A 19021-nucleotide genomic window follows, 5' to 3' on the forward strand; every position below is an offset into this window, starting at 1 on the left:
ATTAAAGAGAGTCACGAAGTGTGCATCGGGCAGCATGGTGTCTCAGCGGTAAAGTTGTTGCATCACAACGCCAGAGACCCATGTTTGGTCCTGAACAAGGGTGCTGTATGGAGTTTGTGCATTCTCCCTGTGACTGCATGGGTTTTCTCTGGGTACTCCGGTTTCCTCTCACACTCCAAAGGCGTGCAAGTCAGTCAGTCAGTCTGTCTGTCTGTCTGTCTGTCTGTCTGTCTGTCTGTCTGTCTGTCTGTCTGTCTGTCTGTCTGTCTGTCTGTCTGTCTGTCTGTCTGTCTGTCTGTCTGTCTGTCTGTCTGTCTGTCTGTCTGTCTGTCTGTCTGTCTGTCTGTCTGTCTGTCTGTCTGTCTGTCTGTCTGTCTGTCTGTCTGTCTGTCTGTCTGTCTGTCTGTCTGTCTGTTCCCCTGTGTGCAGGATAATGTCAGTGTATGAGATTCATTGGTTGACCCGGACTCGGTGGACCAAAGCAGGGTCGGGAAAACCCGGGGAGGGGCCAGAGGGGACACGTCCCCCCCATGTTTTGAGAAGTGGGGGACATCCCCCCCAAGTTTTTGTGATCCCGATTTTAAAATCTCCGCTTTTAGCGCTGGATTGAGCCTCCAAAGCCTCGAACGTGTGTGTGAGTGTGCGCATGCGCGCGTGGCTGCCAAGAAATTGTGTCCCCCGTCCCCTCCATGTTTTGATAGCGAGTTCCGCTCTTGGACCAAAGGGACAGTTTCCACGCTGCATCTCTAAAGTCTAAAGTGTGCATGCACAAAAAGTAAGTAATATTAGCAATTAATAAGGCTTCACAACAGCGGCTTTGCTATCCAAAGATAGACACAAAATGCTACAACGGGTCAGGCAGCATCTCTGGATAATATGGGTAGGTGATGTTTTGGGTTGGGACCCTTCTTCAGACTGATTGTAGGAGGGGGTTGGAGTAGGTGGGTGGAGCGGGGAGGTAGAAGCAAGAAAACACTAAGACATTATCTTATTAATAATTATTATTCTTATATTATTAATAATAAACCAAATAGTAGGATTGATGTCATAACTTCAATTTTTCAATATCCTTCTTTCTCAAATTCATATGTTACTCTTCCAGTAAAGTATTTTGGGGCCGAAAGATGTGAATGCGGTAAAGTCTCACAAACAGCAAAGTTGACAAATGAGGAAGTGAAGGGATAACCATGATTGCAAATGTATCATATGACTCTTTACTGGCAGGTTTAACATCTGACCTCAAGGATGCACCTCCAACTGCACAGCAATCTCTCAGTACGATACCATGTAAGGGATCTTGGGGGTTCAAATCCATAACTCGGCACACTCGGGGCAACACATTGGCGCTTCGGTAGAGTTGTGACTTCTGACCTCTGCCTTCTGACCTTGAGGACAGATCCATGAATAAGACAGCACTGAGGGACAATAGCTGATGGGCTGCGATTAGGTGGGTGGGAATCTATGGCATTGTCAGAATGTATATGGAAGTGAGAGATATTTGGTATCATGAAAGACGTGTGTGTGAGTGTGCATGCGTGTGTGGGTGTGTATGTGTGTACCTGTGTAAGTGTGTAAGTGTTTAGTCACTAGTGCTTTTACGTTGGAATTAACTAGCAGATTCATTGAGGTGACTGCTCATGGATGTCAAATTAGATGTGATATTATTGTCACCTCAGATCATTTATGCTGAAGAAACTATGATTCATTTTATTTTAAGTAAAGGGAATTAAGACCCATTAAATATTCATCAAAAATTATGCAAACGTTTAACATTAATTAAGTTCAATTATAATTGGTTCAAGATTATTGGATATTGTTCAGAATCTCAGTATGAATGTTTTTCACCTAATAAAACTCAGTATTTTCTCTGGATGATCCTTACATACATCCTTACATTGATCCAACAAAGGTTTGTTGCATGCACAACTCCACACTACGAGGGGCAGTTCGTCTGCAATAAGACTGAACAACTTACTTTAACTTTATGAAAATATAAAATTATTTTTGACTCACTTTCTGGGAGATACAGCACAATTTACAAGTGTGCAAAATAGTTGCAATAGTGCAATGCAGTAAGAATCTTACAAAAACATAAAAATAACATCAGTATTTAAGAAACGAAAGCAGCATTTCTTTCTAGCGGTGATGATATGATTTTCTCCAGGCTAGCAGAGGGTTACTGAAGATATGTAAGCTTGCAGCTTTCGTGTGTCAAAGATGAAGAACACGTCTTACCAATTTTCCGGTATTAAGCTAATAACTGTATCAAATGGAACCGGTAATGGTAATAAGTTTGTGGATTTGCTGAGGTATTGAACAATATCCAATAATCTTTAAGCAAAAGTAATTCAACTTAATTAGTGTTAACCATTTGCATAATTTTTGATATTTAATAAGGGTCTTAATTTCCTTTTCTTAAAATTAAAATGAATCATTGTTTCATCAGCATAAATGATCTGAGGGGCAATAATGTCACATCTAATTTGGTATCTATGAGCAGTCACCTCAATAAATCTGATAGTAAATTCCAAAGTAAAAGCAATTCATATCTACAAACCATGGATATTAATTATCATGGCACTGGCATCTTAATCATATTACACACACACACACACACACACTAGTATTAGATTCCAGCCATTCCTGGTGCCAAATGTAAACATCTAATTATAAGTGTGCTACCTGTTGGCCCACAGAATGCAAAGGATTCAATTGCACTATTTAAAGAAAAACAGGTAGGTGGAGGTCCCAAAATAACATGTCACCAAGTGCAGGCAGGCGGGACTAGTGTCAATAAGGCATGTCAGTCGACGTGGACAAGTTGGGCCAGTTTCCACACTTTACTACTCTATGCCTCCACTGATGGATTTTTGATTAGTAAGGGTCTCAGGGGTTATGGGGTGAAGGCAGGAGAATGGGGTTGAGAGGGAAAGATAGATCAATCGTGTTTGAATGGCACAGTAGACTTGATGGGCCGAATTGCCTAATTCTGCTCCTATAACATGAACTTTGAGAGATTTTGGTCCAAAGGTTAACTGTCAATTTTTATTTTTGCACAACTATGGTTAAAAAGCCCTTTTGAATAATTTAAAGATATCTAATGTGCTGCAATAAATAGTTTATTACTTTCTATTCATACCTGATCCTTTGAAAGTCTGCCATGTCTAAATATCTCCTCCTAGTCCAATTATTACATTGAAATTGGGCCTAATAAGGCCAGTTATGTATTACTCCACCAGGCTCATTAACATTCTAGCAATGATTAGACAGTCACGGCCCACTAAGGCAGTGGTGATTGCGAGAGAGTGGGGACGAGAGAGAGAGTGAGAGAGAGGAAGAGTGAGCACGAGAGAGAGGGTGAGAGAGCGGGCAAGAGAGAGGGGGTGGTCGAAAGAGAGGGGGGGGGGGAAAGAGAGAGGGTGAGAGAGAAGGGAAGGGGAAGGGGAGGGGGAGAGAGCCAAAAAGCCAGAGAGAATCAAAATCGGGATGCCAGGAACTCAGAGAGGCAATCAGGAAGAGATGCAAACACACTCAGCTACGGTTTACATGTTCCTCATTCAAGCAATTATTTGAAACACTTATCTTCTTAAACTAAAAGAGGTTAGTTATCGCAATTTTACGTTCTCCTCCCATAGAGAGAGAATAACTAGTGGGAAAACACGTCCCATTATGTAGAATGCATCCATTCACTGGAACTTATTCACTGCAAAGAAATCGCACAGACTTGCAAAACACTATTTTATTAGAAATGTTTTTTGTATAAAAATGAACATGCTCTACACTTTCCATTACGTATTCATAAACAACCAGGCACTGTACTTTTCATTGGTCAGGACATAAAGCAGACATTTTTTTTTCAGTCAGTTTGTGACATACATTGACTTGCCATCTATTTGGTGAGCACTTAGACATATTTCATTTCGCAACACATAGATTAATTTCAAAATCAATATAAATAAAAACAACTCTGACACAATCACGGACAACTTCACAAGATTTAAAGGGAGTTAATTCTGGTGACAAATCATCAAGGAATCAAAAGATCCAGGAATTGTCATCCTCCTTCCGTGCAGTTTGTCATCTTGGTATTTTGGGTCTCCAGGTGAACGTTAAGCTTGGATACAATCCTTTTACCATCAGTCTGTTGGAAACTCTGTAATGGCCCTTGTTAGCATCTGTAACGGGACATCCAGACCAACGATGCATCTGTCTTTCTTCAACTGTAAATTCTTGACAGACCCTTCTGGAGTGTCTTGTTCATTCAGATTGCATGATTACTGTAGCTGACATATGTTTGCTTGGTAGCCAATGCTGTAGAGAAAAAATAAACACCAAAGACACGTTAATGTCTTCATAATTAAAAGGAAACAATTCTGACACAATCAATTGTACAAAGTAATGAAAGGATAGATCAGGTAGATGCACATAATTTCTTGCCCAGAGTAGGGGAATCGAGAACCAGAGGACATAGATTTAAGGTGAGGGGGGAGGAAGATTTAATAGGAACCTGAGGGGTAACTTTTTCACACAAAGGGTGGTGGGTGTATGGAACGAACTGTCGGAAGAGATAGTTGAGGCAACGTTTAGACAGGTACAGTACATGGATAGGACAGGTTTAGAGGGATATGGGCCAAACGTAGGCAACTGGGACAAGAATAGATGAGACATGTTAACCGATGTGGGCAAGTTGGGCCAAAGGGCCTGTTTCCAAGCTGTAAGACTCTACGAAAGTAGCAGAGTCCCTCTTACTGATGTAAGTTATAAAATACTTTACAAAGGGAAATGATTGCTTGATTCTTCAGAAATGTCTCAAACAACTGTGCTACAAAAAACAAACTATATTATGAAAAGTTTCATGTATTGTATGATTATACTGGATTGTAAGCAAGTCAAAGCATTTCACTGTTCCTGGATACATGTGATTGTAAAGTAACTATTGAACCATCTATTTAATTTAAATTAGTTAATTCCTGAATGATCCCTGTGAGGCAACACATTTAATGAAAGTATTCGAAATGTTTGGTATTTGTTTATGCTGAGGTTAAATGAAGGATGTGATGTTTTCTATAACTAATTGATTGAATTTTAACAATGTCTTGATGTTCTCATTAACAACATCTTAATTGGAATCAAACGTTCTAGGTTACCATAAACGAGTGCATTGATGACCAGACAGAAGTCTGAAATGAAAAAGCTCCATAAAAAAAGATAAAAAGTAAAGATAAAAAGAAAAAGAGCACAAGATAAAAGAAAGACAAATTAGTGCTCTTTGATAAATTGATAATCCTTTAGGCTTTACTTTAGACTTCAGAGCGGAAACAGGCCCTTCAGCATATCTAGTCCCCGCCAACCTGCGATCACCCCGTACACTAGCACTATCCTACACACTAGGGACAATTCACAATTTTACTGAGGCCAATTAACTCTGTACGTGTTTTGGAGTGTGGGAGGAAACCAGAGCACCTGGAGAAAGGAAGGAAGCATAAGAAATACAAGTACAGTAATGGGACAGATAGAGTAACTGGGTGAAATAATATGGGAGTGATCAACTAGAGTATGCAGCAAAAAAAGATTCTGCAGGACGATAGGGAAGCGTTAAGAGTGCAAGAGTGTTTAATTTATAAGTCATGTTCACAAGTTATAGGAGCAGAATTAGGCCATTCGGTCCATCAAGTCTACTCCGCCATTGAATCATAGTTGATCTATCTTTCCCTCTCAACCCCATTCTCCTGCCTTCTCCCCATAACCCCTGACACCTATACTAATCAAGAATCTATCAATCTAGTGATGCTTTGGGTCAGGACCCTTCTTCAGACTGATCTAACAAAGCTAACATGAAGTAGGACTTCCTGGTTTTATATTTGTGAATGAAGCTAAGCAGTTGGAATGAGTAGCAATAGAAGAACCTTTTGGTGACAATAATGTTTAGTTCACTTTGATCTGGAATAGTCATGGAAAAGGACAAATCAAATTCCAGTGAAAAATTTCACAATCTGGGTTAAAGCTACTGTTATTAAACCTGTGATGTGACTCACCAAGGGTGGATGGGGGGAGAGCTATATGAAGGTGCAATAGGCAACATTCAGGAAGAATATAGTGAGAGTTTAGAGTAAATAGATCACCCTCTAAGAAACAAAGGAAGTCCCAAATATAAACCTTCCGAGATGTCATGAAGATTACAGGGGAGTATAACACCAAGAAAATGAAGCCAAATTCACCCTGACGTTGACATGAGTTACATTTCTTTCACTGTCCCAAATTTATATAATTCTACCAAAGAAAAATGCTCGATAATGCTTCGCAGCAGTAAATATTCAGGTTTCCGATAAATATCTGAATATAACATTAAGGCGTTTACATTATGGAAGAAGGATATTTTAGAAGGAAGAGATAACATTTCTAATAATGGGATGGTTAAAGGTACAATAATTACTGGCACTTTCATCATCTAAGATGGAATTGCAATGAATTAAAATCTCTATCCGTATAACTTTGGAAAGGTGATGTAACTAATGTTGAGCACAGATAAGCATTATCATGTAAATGTGGTGTATAATTCAATATAATGATGAGAGCCTTGTAGTAGTAATACACTTAATGGAAGAGTTGCTGAGAAATTAATGATAAGGCTATCAGCAGAACATTCCATGCACTAAAGCAAGATTTTTTTTTAGGTATAATGAATAGTAATTTTGTTTCAAAATGGCATCTAGTGCAAGCACTCACTTATGATGCGTACGTCACAGCTAATACCCAGCGGCAGTATACAAGGCAGTCTCACAGAGATCCCAAATTTTTATTCTTTTACTTTTGCACAGCTGAATATCCATTAATAACCTGGACAATACCAGTGCCATTAAAAGCAATCAACAATTACTTGCTGATTCCCTTTAAGGAAACCCCTCCATCCTCCTTCCCTTTCTTCACCACACCCACCTGGACTCGATCCAATTTCTCCCCTCCTCCTCCACTCCTCCTCTGGCTTCACAATTCGCAACTCTTCAATCCTTTTGTCTCACACCTTCTGTTTTAATCTCTGGCCTTTGTCCAACCATCTGCCTATCCTCTCGTCTTCGTCTTCCATATAGCTTTGCCCAATGCAATGCAAACTTGGTGGCTGCAGCCTTGCTGGTGGGAGGCCCCATCCGTGCATTGGAGGAGACCAGATGATATTGGTGATAGATACAATGTGCTGGAGTAACTCAGCGGGTCAGGCAGCATCTCTGGAGAAAAAGGATGGGTGACGTTTCGGGTTGGAATCTTTCTTCAGACTTAAATGCCACCCAAAACATCAACCATCCTTTTTCTCCAGAGATGCTGCCTGACCCGCTGAGTTATTCCAGCACTTTGTGTGCATCTGTAGTTCCTTCCTGCACAAATGATATTGATGTGTGACATTGATCAGCCCTGGATCTAGAATATTCTTCAGTCTGAAGAAGGGTTTCGGCCCGAAACGTTGCCTATTTCCTTGGCTCCATAGATGCTGCTGCACCCGCTGAGTTTCTCCAGCTTTTTTGTGTACCTTCGATTTTCCAGCATCTGCAGTTCCTTCTTGAACTCTAAAATATTCAACTTCAGATTGTTGCAATTTATATTGGGCAACAATAGTCTACTTTATAAGATCATAAGACACAGATTAAGAATTAGGCCATTCAGCCCATCAAGTCTGCTCTACCAGTCGATCATAACTGATCTATTTTTTCCCTCAACCACATTCCCCTACTTTCTTCCTGTCACATTTGACACCCTTACTAATCAAGTCCCCTATCGATCTCCGCTTTAAAAATACCCAATGACTTGGCCTCCACTGCCGTCTGGGACAATAAATTCCACAGATTCACTGCTCTTTGGCTAAAGAAATTCCTCCTCAATATTAATTCACACTAGTATACATTTTAAACCCAGAATTTTAAGTGGAACAGAAAACAGACTTGGCCTCCACCACCGTCTCTGGCAATGAATTTCACAGATTCACTACCCTCTGGCTAAAGAAATCCCCCCTCATCTCCATTCTAAAGATACAGCCTTTTATGTTGAGGCTGTGCCCTGAGAATAGTTGGGTTGGTTGACAGACAAGAGCAAGAGTTTAGGTAGATCAGCAGAGATAGAATAACTCACATTATAATGCTGACAGGTTGGTGTTCTATGGTACCATTACCATGGGTGTTTTAGCTATCTTTGAACTCTGTTGTGGGATTGCTGTAATACCCTTTGAACATTGCTATCCACAGCAGCAATGCCAGCAAAATCACCCGGGATGTTTAAAAATAATCATCCCTCAGTCAGTAGATGGCTTACCCTTGCTTTGTAATGGAAACTGGCAAGCCAACTATCAGACACTATATAATCGTCATGGAGTCCTATATCACCAAAATAGGCTGTTCAGCCCACAACATTGATGCTATCCCTTTTAATACATCTACACTAATGCCATTTGCCTGCATAGGTCTGTATCCTTCAATGTCCAACCTAACAATTACTTGCATTCTTGAGAGCATGTTTTCTAAGCAAAGACTATGATTGCAGGCACCTATCAGATAGTGAATGCACCATGCATTTCAAGAGTCAATTCCAAACATCTCATACTCCATCCTATTCCTATTCCTAACCCTGATCCTTGTCCCACTCCAGTCATTCCTTCTTCTCCCTGCTCCTCTCCGGCAGAAGATACAGAAGCTTAAAAGCAAGCACTGCCAGACACAGGAACAGCTCATGCCTCGTTGTTATCAGGCTTCTGTACAGTCCTACCATAAACTAAGGTACTCTCCGATTCACCTCTACCCCATTGTGGATACTGCATTTTGGCCATGAAACAGGCTTATTACAATGCTGAGAACTATATTTTAAACTCTGTATCTTTCCCTTTGTTCTATCGATTGTATTTGAGTTTGATTTGATTATATTTATGTACGGTGTTATCTGACCTGATTTGATAGCATGCAAAACAAATCTTTTCATTGAAAACTGTATTATTGTTATTTGTACCTCTAGCTAAATAAATCCTTCCTCATCTCCATACTAAAGATACGTCCTTTTATTTTGAAGCTGCTCCCTGAGAATAGTTAGGTTGGGTGGTAGACACGAGCATGCGTTTAGGCAGACCAGCAGGGATAGAATTGAAAAACTTTCATTGAAAAACATTACTATTGTCATTTGTCCCTCTAGCTGCAGAAATGCCTTTTCATGTTAGAATGGAGATGAGGAGGAATTTCTTTCGCTCGAGGTAGAAATGACAATAATAACGTTTTTCATTGAACCTCGGTAAAATGACAATGATAAATCTAAATCTATTGGCGACAAGTTGACAACGCATGTTTAAAAGTAACCATGCCTCAGTCATTAAGATTCAAGAGAGTTTATTGTCATGTGTCCCAGATAGGACAATGAAATTCTTGCTTTGCTTCAGCACAACAGAAAAAAGTAGGCTTAAATAAATGCAGAATAGAACTGATCAGTGTGACCATATACCAATTAATATATATATATACACACATAAATAAACAGATAAAGTGCAATGGGCTGTTAATTATCAGAGTTTTGTTTGAGTTGAGTTTAATAGCCTGAAGGCTGTGGGGAAGTGGCTATTCCTGAACCTGGATGTTGGACATTTCAGGCTCCTGTACCTTCTGCCTGAAGGCAGCGGGGAGATGAGTGTGTGGCCAGGATGGTGTGGGTCCTTGATGATGCTGGCAGCCTTTTTGAGGCAGCGACTGCGATAGATCCCCTCGATGGAAGGGAGTTCAGAGCCGATGATGGACTGGGCAGTGCTTACAGCACTTACCCAAAGGTTACTTCTTCTTCCATTGTATTGGAAGCTGGCATGCCAACCATCAGATGTGATAACACAATGTCACGGAGTCCTACCTCACAAAATCAGGCCTGTCAGCACATTGCATTGATGCTAACCTTGCCTTGCATAGGTTCATATCCCTTAATATCCAGCATGAAAAGTACTTGCATTTTTGAGAGTATGCACTCCAAGCAAAAACCTATCAGGCCAGTGAATGAGCCATGCATTTTATTAGCCGATTCTAAACATCTGCTGGCTAATCCTAATCTAAGTCCTCATTTCAATCCTTTCCACAGATCATAAGTGAAACATCATCATCCAGCAAAAGCCTTACCCTTTACGGGCTCAAAGTGCTCGAGTAATTCAGCGGGGCAGGCAGCATCTCTGGAGAACCTGGCTAGGTGATGTGGTGTATCAGAATCCTTCTTCACATTGTCCCAAGAGGAGCACTAACCAATAACATCAGCTATCCACATTCTCCAGAGATGCTGCACATAGCTACTGCAATACTTTGTGTCTTTTTGTTGTTGTTGTAAAGCAGCATCTACAGTTCCTTGTTTCTATGTTTCCCCTTTGTCAGCCACATACCACCTGCAGCCACTGAATTATGCAAAATGGTGTTATTTTCTCCACCATCAGTGTCTTCTTGCTCTTCCTCCATTACCGGTCCTGTTGTGCAAGTCTTGACTGCCCAGATGACTACAAGGATGAAGATGTGATGAGAGGATAGGGGGAAGAAAGAGGTGCATGTATATGCTAACAACAAAATCCAAACCAGATTGTATGAAGCAGGAAATTGGATTGTGAGAAGGAGTGGTCATCACGCTATTTGCTCTCGCTCCAGTAACTAATGACAGCCAACAACTTCCTTCGTAAATTCATAAATCATAGGAGCAGAATTAGGCCAATTGGCCCATTAAGTCTATGCCACCATCCAATCAAGGCTCTTCTATTTTCCCCTCTCAATCCATCTCATTTTCCTGCCTTCTCCCCGTAGCCTTTGATACCCTTCCTAATCAAGAACCTGACAATCACTTTAAAAATATCCACTGACTTGGCCTCCACAATGAATTCCACATATTCTGGCTAAAGAAATTCCTCCTCATGCCCTTTCTAAAGGTACGACCTTTTATGCTGAGGCTGTGCCCTCTGGACTCTCCCACTAGTGGAAACATCCTCTCCACATCCACTCTATCCAAGCCTTTCACTATTCAGTAAGTTTTAATGAGGTCCCCGCCTCATCCTTCTAAACACCAGTGAGTACAGGCCCAGTGCTGTCAAATGCTCATCATACGTTAACCCACTCATTCTGGGAATCATTCTCTTAAACCTCCTCCGCATCCTGTCCAGTGCAATGCTAGCACATCCTTCCACAGATATGGGACCCAAAACGGTTCACAACCTCCCCCCCCTCATCCTTCTAAACTCCAGCGAGTACAGACCCAGAGCCATCAAGCACTCTGGGTGTAAGGAAGTAGGTTCCTCCATAGTTATAAGTTATGCTGACCACTTTCCAGTGATGTTGGTCAGTCAAGAGACTGTCCTCTGCCAAGGCATGCATTAAGGTAAGCATTGGTGCATGCTGCGAACATGTAACTGGCTGCACCATGCAGATTGTGTACTGCCTTCAGTGGATGGATTAAACCCGCACCATAATCCAGTGTTGCAGGCAATTGCATTCAACTGCCTATGATTTGTGGCAGGTTTACAGTTGAACTATAGTTGTGCTAACCAAAGAAAAATAAATATTTTTGGTCGTTGATCGTTCTGAGCTGATTCAAAACGCATCCCTCAACATTGTGTAGTTGTGATGCAGGTCATACAGTGACACACATGCTAAATGCTTGCCCACTGACCCAGGCTTCAGAGCTACATCTGGTCAGCAAAGAAATGCCACCCCTTGGCTTATAACACATGCAAACACAAAATGGATACATGAATAAATAAATAATGTTGAAATACTCACCTGCAAAGCTGTCAAAACTCACCTCGTTATCCCTATTGCTGTACCCCAGGACACCATGCTGCGTGTTAAATTTATTGCCAAGTTCAAAACAATTTGAAAAGGACTCATTAATGTCTCTTTAAAGCATTAAATGAGTCAATAATTAGCCACCACCTGCAATAATTAAAACCTTGACTAGCTTTTAACTACACCTCCAGTAAATCAAGAAAGCGGCTAAGTTGCAGCTGAGTTCCAAAGTTCAATAAATTCAATCCTTGCCACCTGTCAACAAACCTGTTCTCGTGAATTAAATCCAGCAGTCACCATCTACCCACATACGTTGCCTCAAAAGCTTAACAACATCAAATCATAATTAAGAAGTCGCTAGTGAAGCTAATAACATGCTTTATATTCTGTAGATGTCAAGCGATAAAACAAAAGTGTACAATCTTCAGACATGAGAGGAAGTCAGTGGGAGAAATGTAACACCTTGCTAGTGAAAGTGACATGCGTTCATTTCTCTTCAACCCGATTAATGATTTATTCCTTCCAAAGCATGAAATGTTGTTCCAGCCTCAATAGATAGCACGATTCAAGGTAGTGGTGCATGAATTAAATGAAATCAATAAAAACGCAACATGATCTTTTACTAAGCTTGAGGTGGAACGGTGAAATTAGTACATTTTGTTACATTATTCATAAAGCCTGATTTGCTGTCAGGAACAATTAGACAATTTTTCAAAAAGGTGGCAGCACAAATAACTGCAAAAAAACTCAAGTCCTGTTGTTTGCAACTGATCTTGGACTATTTGCTGTCATGTTGGGTTGCAAGGTTTTAAATCAGAGTATCTTTCATTGATCTGGTGTCAATATTGAATTTGTCTTATATTCATCTCCAAAATAGCAGAATATCCATATATAGCTGGAGGAAAAACATGCAGAAGCTGAGAATCAGAAACAAAAACAGAATATAGGGTGGCCCAGTGGCACAGCTGGTTGAGCTGCTGCCTCACAGCACTAGAGGCCCACTTTCGATCCTGATCTCGATTGCTGCCTGTGTGGAGTTTGGATGTTCCCTCCATAACTGTGTGGGTTTCCATCAGGTTCTCTATTTTGTCCCACGTTCCAAAGACATGCGTGTTTGTGGGTTAGCTAGCCTCGGTAAATTGTCCCTAGTGTGTAGGGAGTGGATGCGAAAGCAGGATTACATAGAATTAGTGTGAACAGGTGATCGATGGTCAGTGCGGACTCAGTGGGCCAAAGGGCCTCTTTTTCATGCTGCATATTTCAATCAATCGATCAATCAAACGTTGCGTCAGCTGTGAAGCGCTTGAGTAACCCTGAAGGTGCAAAAGATATAAAAGTCCATTTTATTTTTAACTTCTCCATCTGGCATACCTTTGATAACAACTTTTATTTTATGTTACATATTCATTATGAATATGGCTGTGAATTATTAATTCCAATAATATATTCAATTCATAATACATGCAGTATATACAATTGTGACGCGTCTTTGTCTATGTTCATTTTATCATCAATGCAATACATTTTCTCACCAAGTGTCAAAGCCACTCAAGCATTCTTTCTTAAAGAATGCTGGCATGAAGCATTCGAGAGGCTGGTAAACAGGCCCTAGCCTCTGGCAGACTCGGCGACCGTTTCGCCAAACACTTACGCCAAGGCCTACTGGATCTTCCAGCTCCGAACCATTTTAACTTCCTATTCCCAAAATGACTTTTCTGTATTGGGAACCTATTCAGGGTGAGGTCACGTGCAACTTGGAGGACCAGTACCTCACGCTTGTGTAGCTTCCATCCCAACTGTGTGAACACGATTTCTCCAATTTTAGGTAACTGCTACAAAACCCCTGCTCCTCTTTCTCCCCTCCCCCCTCTCTCCCCTGTGCCTCACTTGCATTTGCACCCATTTCTCCCCTTCTCCTTCCCTTCCACCCACCTCCCTTCCTCTGCCTTCACATTCACAACACTTCAATCCTTTTGGCTGTCACCCTCAGTTTTAATCTCGGTTCCAACCATCTGCCTATCAAACCACCCCCTCGCCTATGTCCACCTATAACCTAGCACACTTTGTCCCTCTCCACTCTCCCAGCTTTCATTCCCAAGCCCTCCTCTGCGATTAGTCTGAAGAGGGATCCCGACCTGAAACGTCACCTATCTTGCCCTCCAGAGATGATGTCTGACACATTGAGTTACTGCAGCACTTTGCATCCCTCTTTGTGTCCTGTGGTTGCTGGGTCGCAGTTTGAAATATTTCAGTTTGTTCCTCAGTTCATATCCCAGCACCTTGGTAGACACAAAATGCTGGAGTAACTCAACGGGTGAGGCAGCATCTCTGGAGAGAAGGAATGGTTGACGTTTCAGGTCGAGACCCTTCTTTTGTGTCTACCCTCGATTTACACCAGCATTTGCAGTTCTTTCTTACACATTTTGTCCCAGCACCTTGGAATGTTCCAACCTACAGCCTTCACTTGCCAACGTCCCTTGCACTGGAAGACCAACAAGTTGCAGGCAGACCGAAGTATGGCCGTTCCCTAGTTGATGATCTACTGTTGTTATCAGTATGCCGAGAAACATTGTGTAGGAATGAACTGCAAATGCTGGTTTGCACCAATGATAGACACAAAATGCTACAGTAACTCAGTGGGTCAGGCAGCATCTCCGGAGCAAAGGAATAATTGACGTTTCGGTTCGAGATCCTTCTTCAGCTGCTGCTGGAAGATCAACAACTTGGGAACAACTCATAGCACAGAAGTTTTTGCTCCTCATTGGAACAGTGGTTCCCATGTCTTGGACCTTATGTGGTCCACCAAAAGGCTCAAAGGCTCGTCGGTCGTTGTGGTCTGTCCGATGACTCGTAGGTTGGCGGGACGGGGAACCCACCTGAAGGCTCGTCGCGCAGCGTAACCGGGAGCTAAGAGTGGGAGGGTGAACCGTGGTATTGAGATGGTCGGGCGAGGAGAGGAGAGAGACGTCGGTTCACGGGAACTGCTCCAGTACATCGAGCGCACGGGCTGACTGGACTTTAGACTTTGAATAATGGTGTTAAAAATGGTGGCGCCTGCACGTGTGATATTTGCAAAAAGAATTTCACTGTGCAGTTGCATATGTGACATATAAAACACTATTGAACTCTATCCCTGTTCAAAAGTAAAATACCACAAATGCTGGAAATTGAACGCGAAACAAACTACTGGAAACAGCCAATTAGTCCAGCAGTCATCCACGGAGTGGGAAATCGAGTTAACATTTCAGGTTAATGGTCTCACGTCAGAATGAGGAAACAAAGTTTTACGTGAAAATAAAAAGGAAACAGCGGAGAAGGCCCGAAACATCTCAGCAGGTCAGGCAGCATCTGTGGAAGGAGAAACAATCAAAGGTTTACATCTGAGAAATTGACAGAGGGAGGAGAGAGGTGCAAGCCAGCGGTGTTTTAAGTTACAAGTTGCTTCAGAATGGAGGGAGTAGGGCAAAGAACAAAAGGAGAAGAGACTAAACAGGAAAGTGGTGAGGGAGTTCATATGAAATAGGAGGAGAATTAGGCCATTCGGCCCATCTAGTCTACTCCGCCATTCACTCATGGCCCATCTATCTTTTCCCTCTCAACCCCATTCTCCTGCCTTCTCCCCATAATCCTGTACTAATCAAGAATCTGTCAATCTCCACCTTAAAAATACCCATTGACGGCCTCCACAGCCGTCTGTGGCAAAGAATTCAACAGATTCACCACCATCTGACTAAAGAACGTCATCATCTCCTTTCTGAAGGTATGTCCTTTTATTCTGAGGCAATGGCCTCCGGCCCTAGATTCTCCCACTACCAGAACCATCCACTCCACATCCATTCTACCCAGGCCTTTCACTATTTACTATACAGAGTTGGCTGATTAAGGTTTGAAGGGACTACTGAATATTGGTTTGGTGGAGTTGTAAATGGGAAAAGATAAATACAAACTGAAGTTAACAAATTGAAAAAAAACTCACAAATGGTAACAATTGGAGTTACAAGGCCACAGTTGAACTTGTGAAAGCTGTCTTATTCCCTCTTCTTTTTCCATTTATTCATATTTCCTTACAGCAAAGGAGATGTTTTAACCCATGACGTATTGACCTGTATTCTATTCCCCCTCACATGTTTAGTTTAGTTTAGTTTATTGTCACATGTACCGAGGTACAGTGAAAAGTTTTTTCTTGTTAAGTGCTATCCAATCAGTGAAAATACTATACATGATTACAATAACGGGAATAACGTTTCGAGCAAGATAAAATCCAGTAAAGTCCGATTAAAGATAGTATGAAGGTCTCCGATGATGTAGATGGGAGGTCAGGACTGCTCTCGCTACTGACGGTGCTGAAGTAGAGATGGTTGAAAGCTTCATTTACCTAGGAGAAAATATCATCAATAACTTGTCCTTACCCACCCATATGAAAGCAATGGCCAAGAAAGCACACCAACGCCTCAACTTCCTTTGAAGGCTAAGGAAGTTCGGTATTTCCCCAACAACTCTTACCAACTTTTACTGATGTACCATAGAAAACATATTATCGGGATGCATCACAGCATGCTTTGGGAACAACTCCATCCAAGGCTCATATCTGAGGAAGAATGTGCTGGTGTTGGAGAGGGTCCAGAGTAGGTTTACGAGAATGATCCCAGGAATGAGTGGGTTAACCTATGATTAGCATTTGATGCCACTGGGCCTGTGCTCACTGGAGTTTAGAAGGATGAGGGGAGAATTGATTGAAACTTTCTGAATAATGAAAGGCCTGGATAGAGTGGATGTAGACAATATATTTCACCTAGAGGGAGAGTCTAGGACCAGAGGGCATAGCCTCAGAATAAAAGAACGTACGTTTACAAAGGAGATGAGGAGGAATTTCTTTAGTCAGAGGGTGGTGAATGTGTGGAATTCATTGCCACAGATGGCGGTGGAGGGAAAATCATTGGATGTTTTTAAAGCAGAGATTGACAGACTCTTGATTAGTATGGGTGTTAGAAGATATGGATAGGGAGAAAGCAGGAGAATGGGGTTGAGAGTAAAAAATGGATCAGCCATGATTGAATGGCAGTACTCGATGGGCCGAATGGCCTATTTCGGCTCCTATAACATGATATGAAAGCATTGCAGGGCTGATTTGAAGCCGCTTTTGGTGCAGCTGTAAGCACTTTCACAATCTGCAGTACGTGTCCCTTTTGATACATCTTTCTCGATTTCCAAAGGCCTCTGTTGTTCGATTTAATTTCAAATGAACATGGCTGGCTAGCATTACATTGATCCAATTTATTTACTTAATTTACTGAATTAATTATTTAAAATCTAGCACCTTCGGTGGACTACATAAGAAGTGTTACACACAGTCCCTGGTACATAAATATAAGTGATAAATGGACCTTGTGGCAACATTCAGATGACCATAAAAAGGAAATATGGAGCAGATAATCCACAAAAACTAAAAACTGGATGTTCATCTGCATTTTATTTGCAATTCGCAGCCAATTTGTGTGAGCTAAATAACGTATTAAGCATGTTTTGCCATATCATGCTACACAAAATCCCAATTCCAACATACTTAAGTTATAGATCACAATTGTCTCAATCGGGGGAGCATTGGTTGAATGCTAATCAAGAATGGCTTAAATGTTGTTATGCTTAAAATCATTGACTGTGATGGAAAAAAGTTACCAGCATGTGCAGTATATTTGTATTTTCATAAACAGAGTTTCACATGTCATGTAATCTGCATTTTAATGAAAATTTGTCTGCTGTTTGTCTCTGAGCAAATTTGCACTATTTTGTAAATTGCATAGTTCGGGAGCTTTAATCTACATCAGAATGCACAAAAGCGCACATTTCCTGCATTTCAATCTCAATGGTTGAAGAGTCCATCTAAATATATGGTGGAACTTATTTTGATGTATGGTAATGTTCAAGCTTTATTTTTAATTATCTCACAACATGTATTTAATCAGTTTTAGCCTCAGTTTTAGTTATAGAGAAATACAGCATGGAAACAGGTCCTTCAATCTAGCAAGTCCGTGCCACCCATCAACTATCCTTTTACACTTAATCTACATTAAACTCATTTATTAATCTTTCCTCATTCTCATCAATTCCTCCACATACACTACTACTCACCTGCACACAAGGGACAATTTACATTGGTCAAATAGCCCACCAACTTGTATGTCTTTTGGGATGTGGGTGGAAACCGGAGGACATGGGAGAAACCCACATGGTCACAGGTAGAACGTGTAAACCCCACACAGACAGCACCCGAGGTCAGGATTGAATCCAGATCTCTGGCGCTGTGCCACTGTGTCGCCCCTGGATAATTTCCTAAAGAAAAAGGCCATTTCACCCATTGTAACTATGCTGCTGCTAAGAGAAGACATATCATCTCGCATCCAGTCCAATTTTCCCACCATCCTGCCCCTCTTTCGCCTTCCACCAACATCCCTCTCTCTGGCTTTACATTTCATTGTTACCCATTGTTATCCTACCACAAACAGAGAGCAGTACTGAACTACTATTTGGTGTATACTCTTGGTGTAATTGTATAGATGTATACAACTATACTATTTGGTTATATGGTGACCCTCGGACTATCCTTGATCGGATGTGTCGGAAAGAACTGCAGGTGCTGGTTTAAACTGAAGATGGACGCAAAAAGCTGGAGTAACTCAGCGGGACAGGCAGTATCTCTGGAGAGAAGGAATGGGTGACATTTCGGGTCAAGTCCCTTCTTCAGACTGAAAGTCACGGGAAAGGGAAACGAGGAATACTGTTTAGGCGATGATGTTGAGAGATAAAGAACAATGAATGAAAGATATGCAAAAAAGTAACGATGATAAAGAAAACAGGCCATTGTTAGCTGTTTGTTGGGTGAAAACAAGAAGCTGGTGCAACTTGGGTGGGGAGGGATGGAGAGAGAGGGAATGCCGGGGTTACTTGAAGTTAGATAAATCAATATTCATACCACTGGGCTGTAAGTTGCCCAAGCGAAATATGAGATGCTGTTTCTCCAATTTGCGTTTAGCCTCATGGGCCTGTCCCACTTACGCAACTTTTTTGGCGACTGCCGGCACCCATCATAGGTCGTTACAGGTCGCCGAAAAATTTCAACATGTTGAAAATCCAGCGGCGACCAGAACAAGGTATGACTCTTTGGGCGACTACTCAACACCATACAGGCTTCACCCCACGACATGTCACCAGGGTGTCGCCTGTATGATCGTGAGTAGCCTCCTCAGTTGCTCAACGAGTCA

General features: G+C 41.6%; 1 protein-coding gene across 3 annotated transcripts in view; it reads right to left on the bottom strand.

The window, feature by feature from the left end:
• Positions 1-3776: 3776 nt before the first annotated feature.
• Positions 3777-19021, bottom strand: part of grm4 (glutamate metabotropic receptor 4) — an 844630-nt gene continuing 829385 nt past the window's right edge. For 2 of the 3 annotated variants that reach the window (XM_033042492.1, XM_033042493.1), the window contains exon 11: positions 3777-4311. In XM_033042492.1, coding sequence (XP_032898383.1) covers positions 4262-4311 — 50 coding nt within the window. In that variant the 3' untranslated portion in view covers positions 3777-4261. Of the gene's footprint in view, positions 4312-12969; positions 13076-19021 lie in introns of those variants that run through there. The other variant, XM_033042494.1, reaches the window with a different exon arrangement.

The sequence above is a fragment of the Amblyraja radiata genome, chromosome 24, assembly GCF_010909765.2.
Source record: "Amblyraja radiata isolate CabotCenter1 chromosome 24, sAmbRad1.1.pri, whole genome shotgun sequence".
NCBI lineage: Eukaryota > Metazoa > Chordata > Chondrichthyes > Rajiformes > Rajidae > Amblyraja > Amblyraja radiata.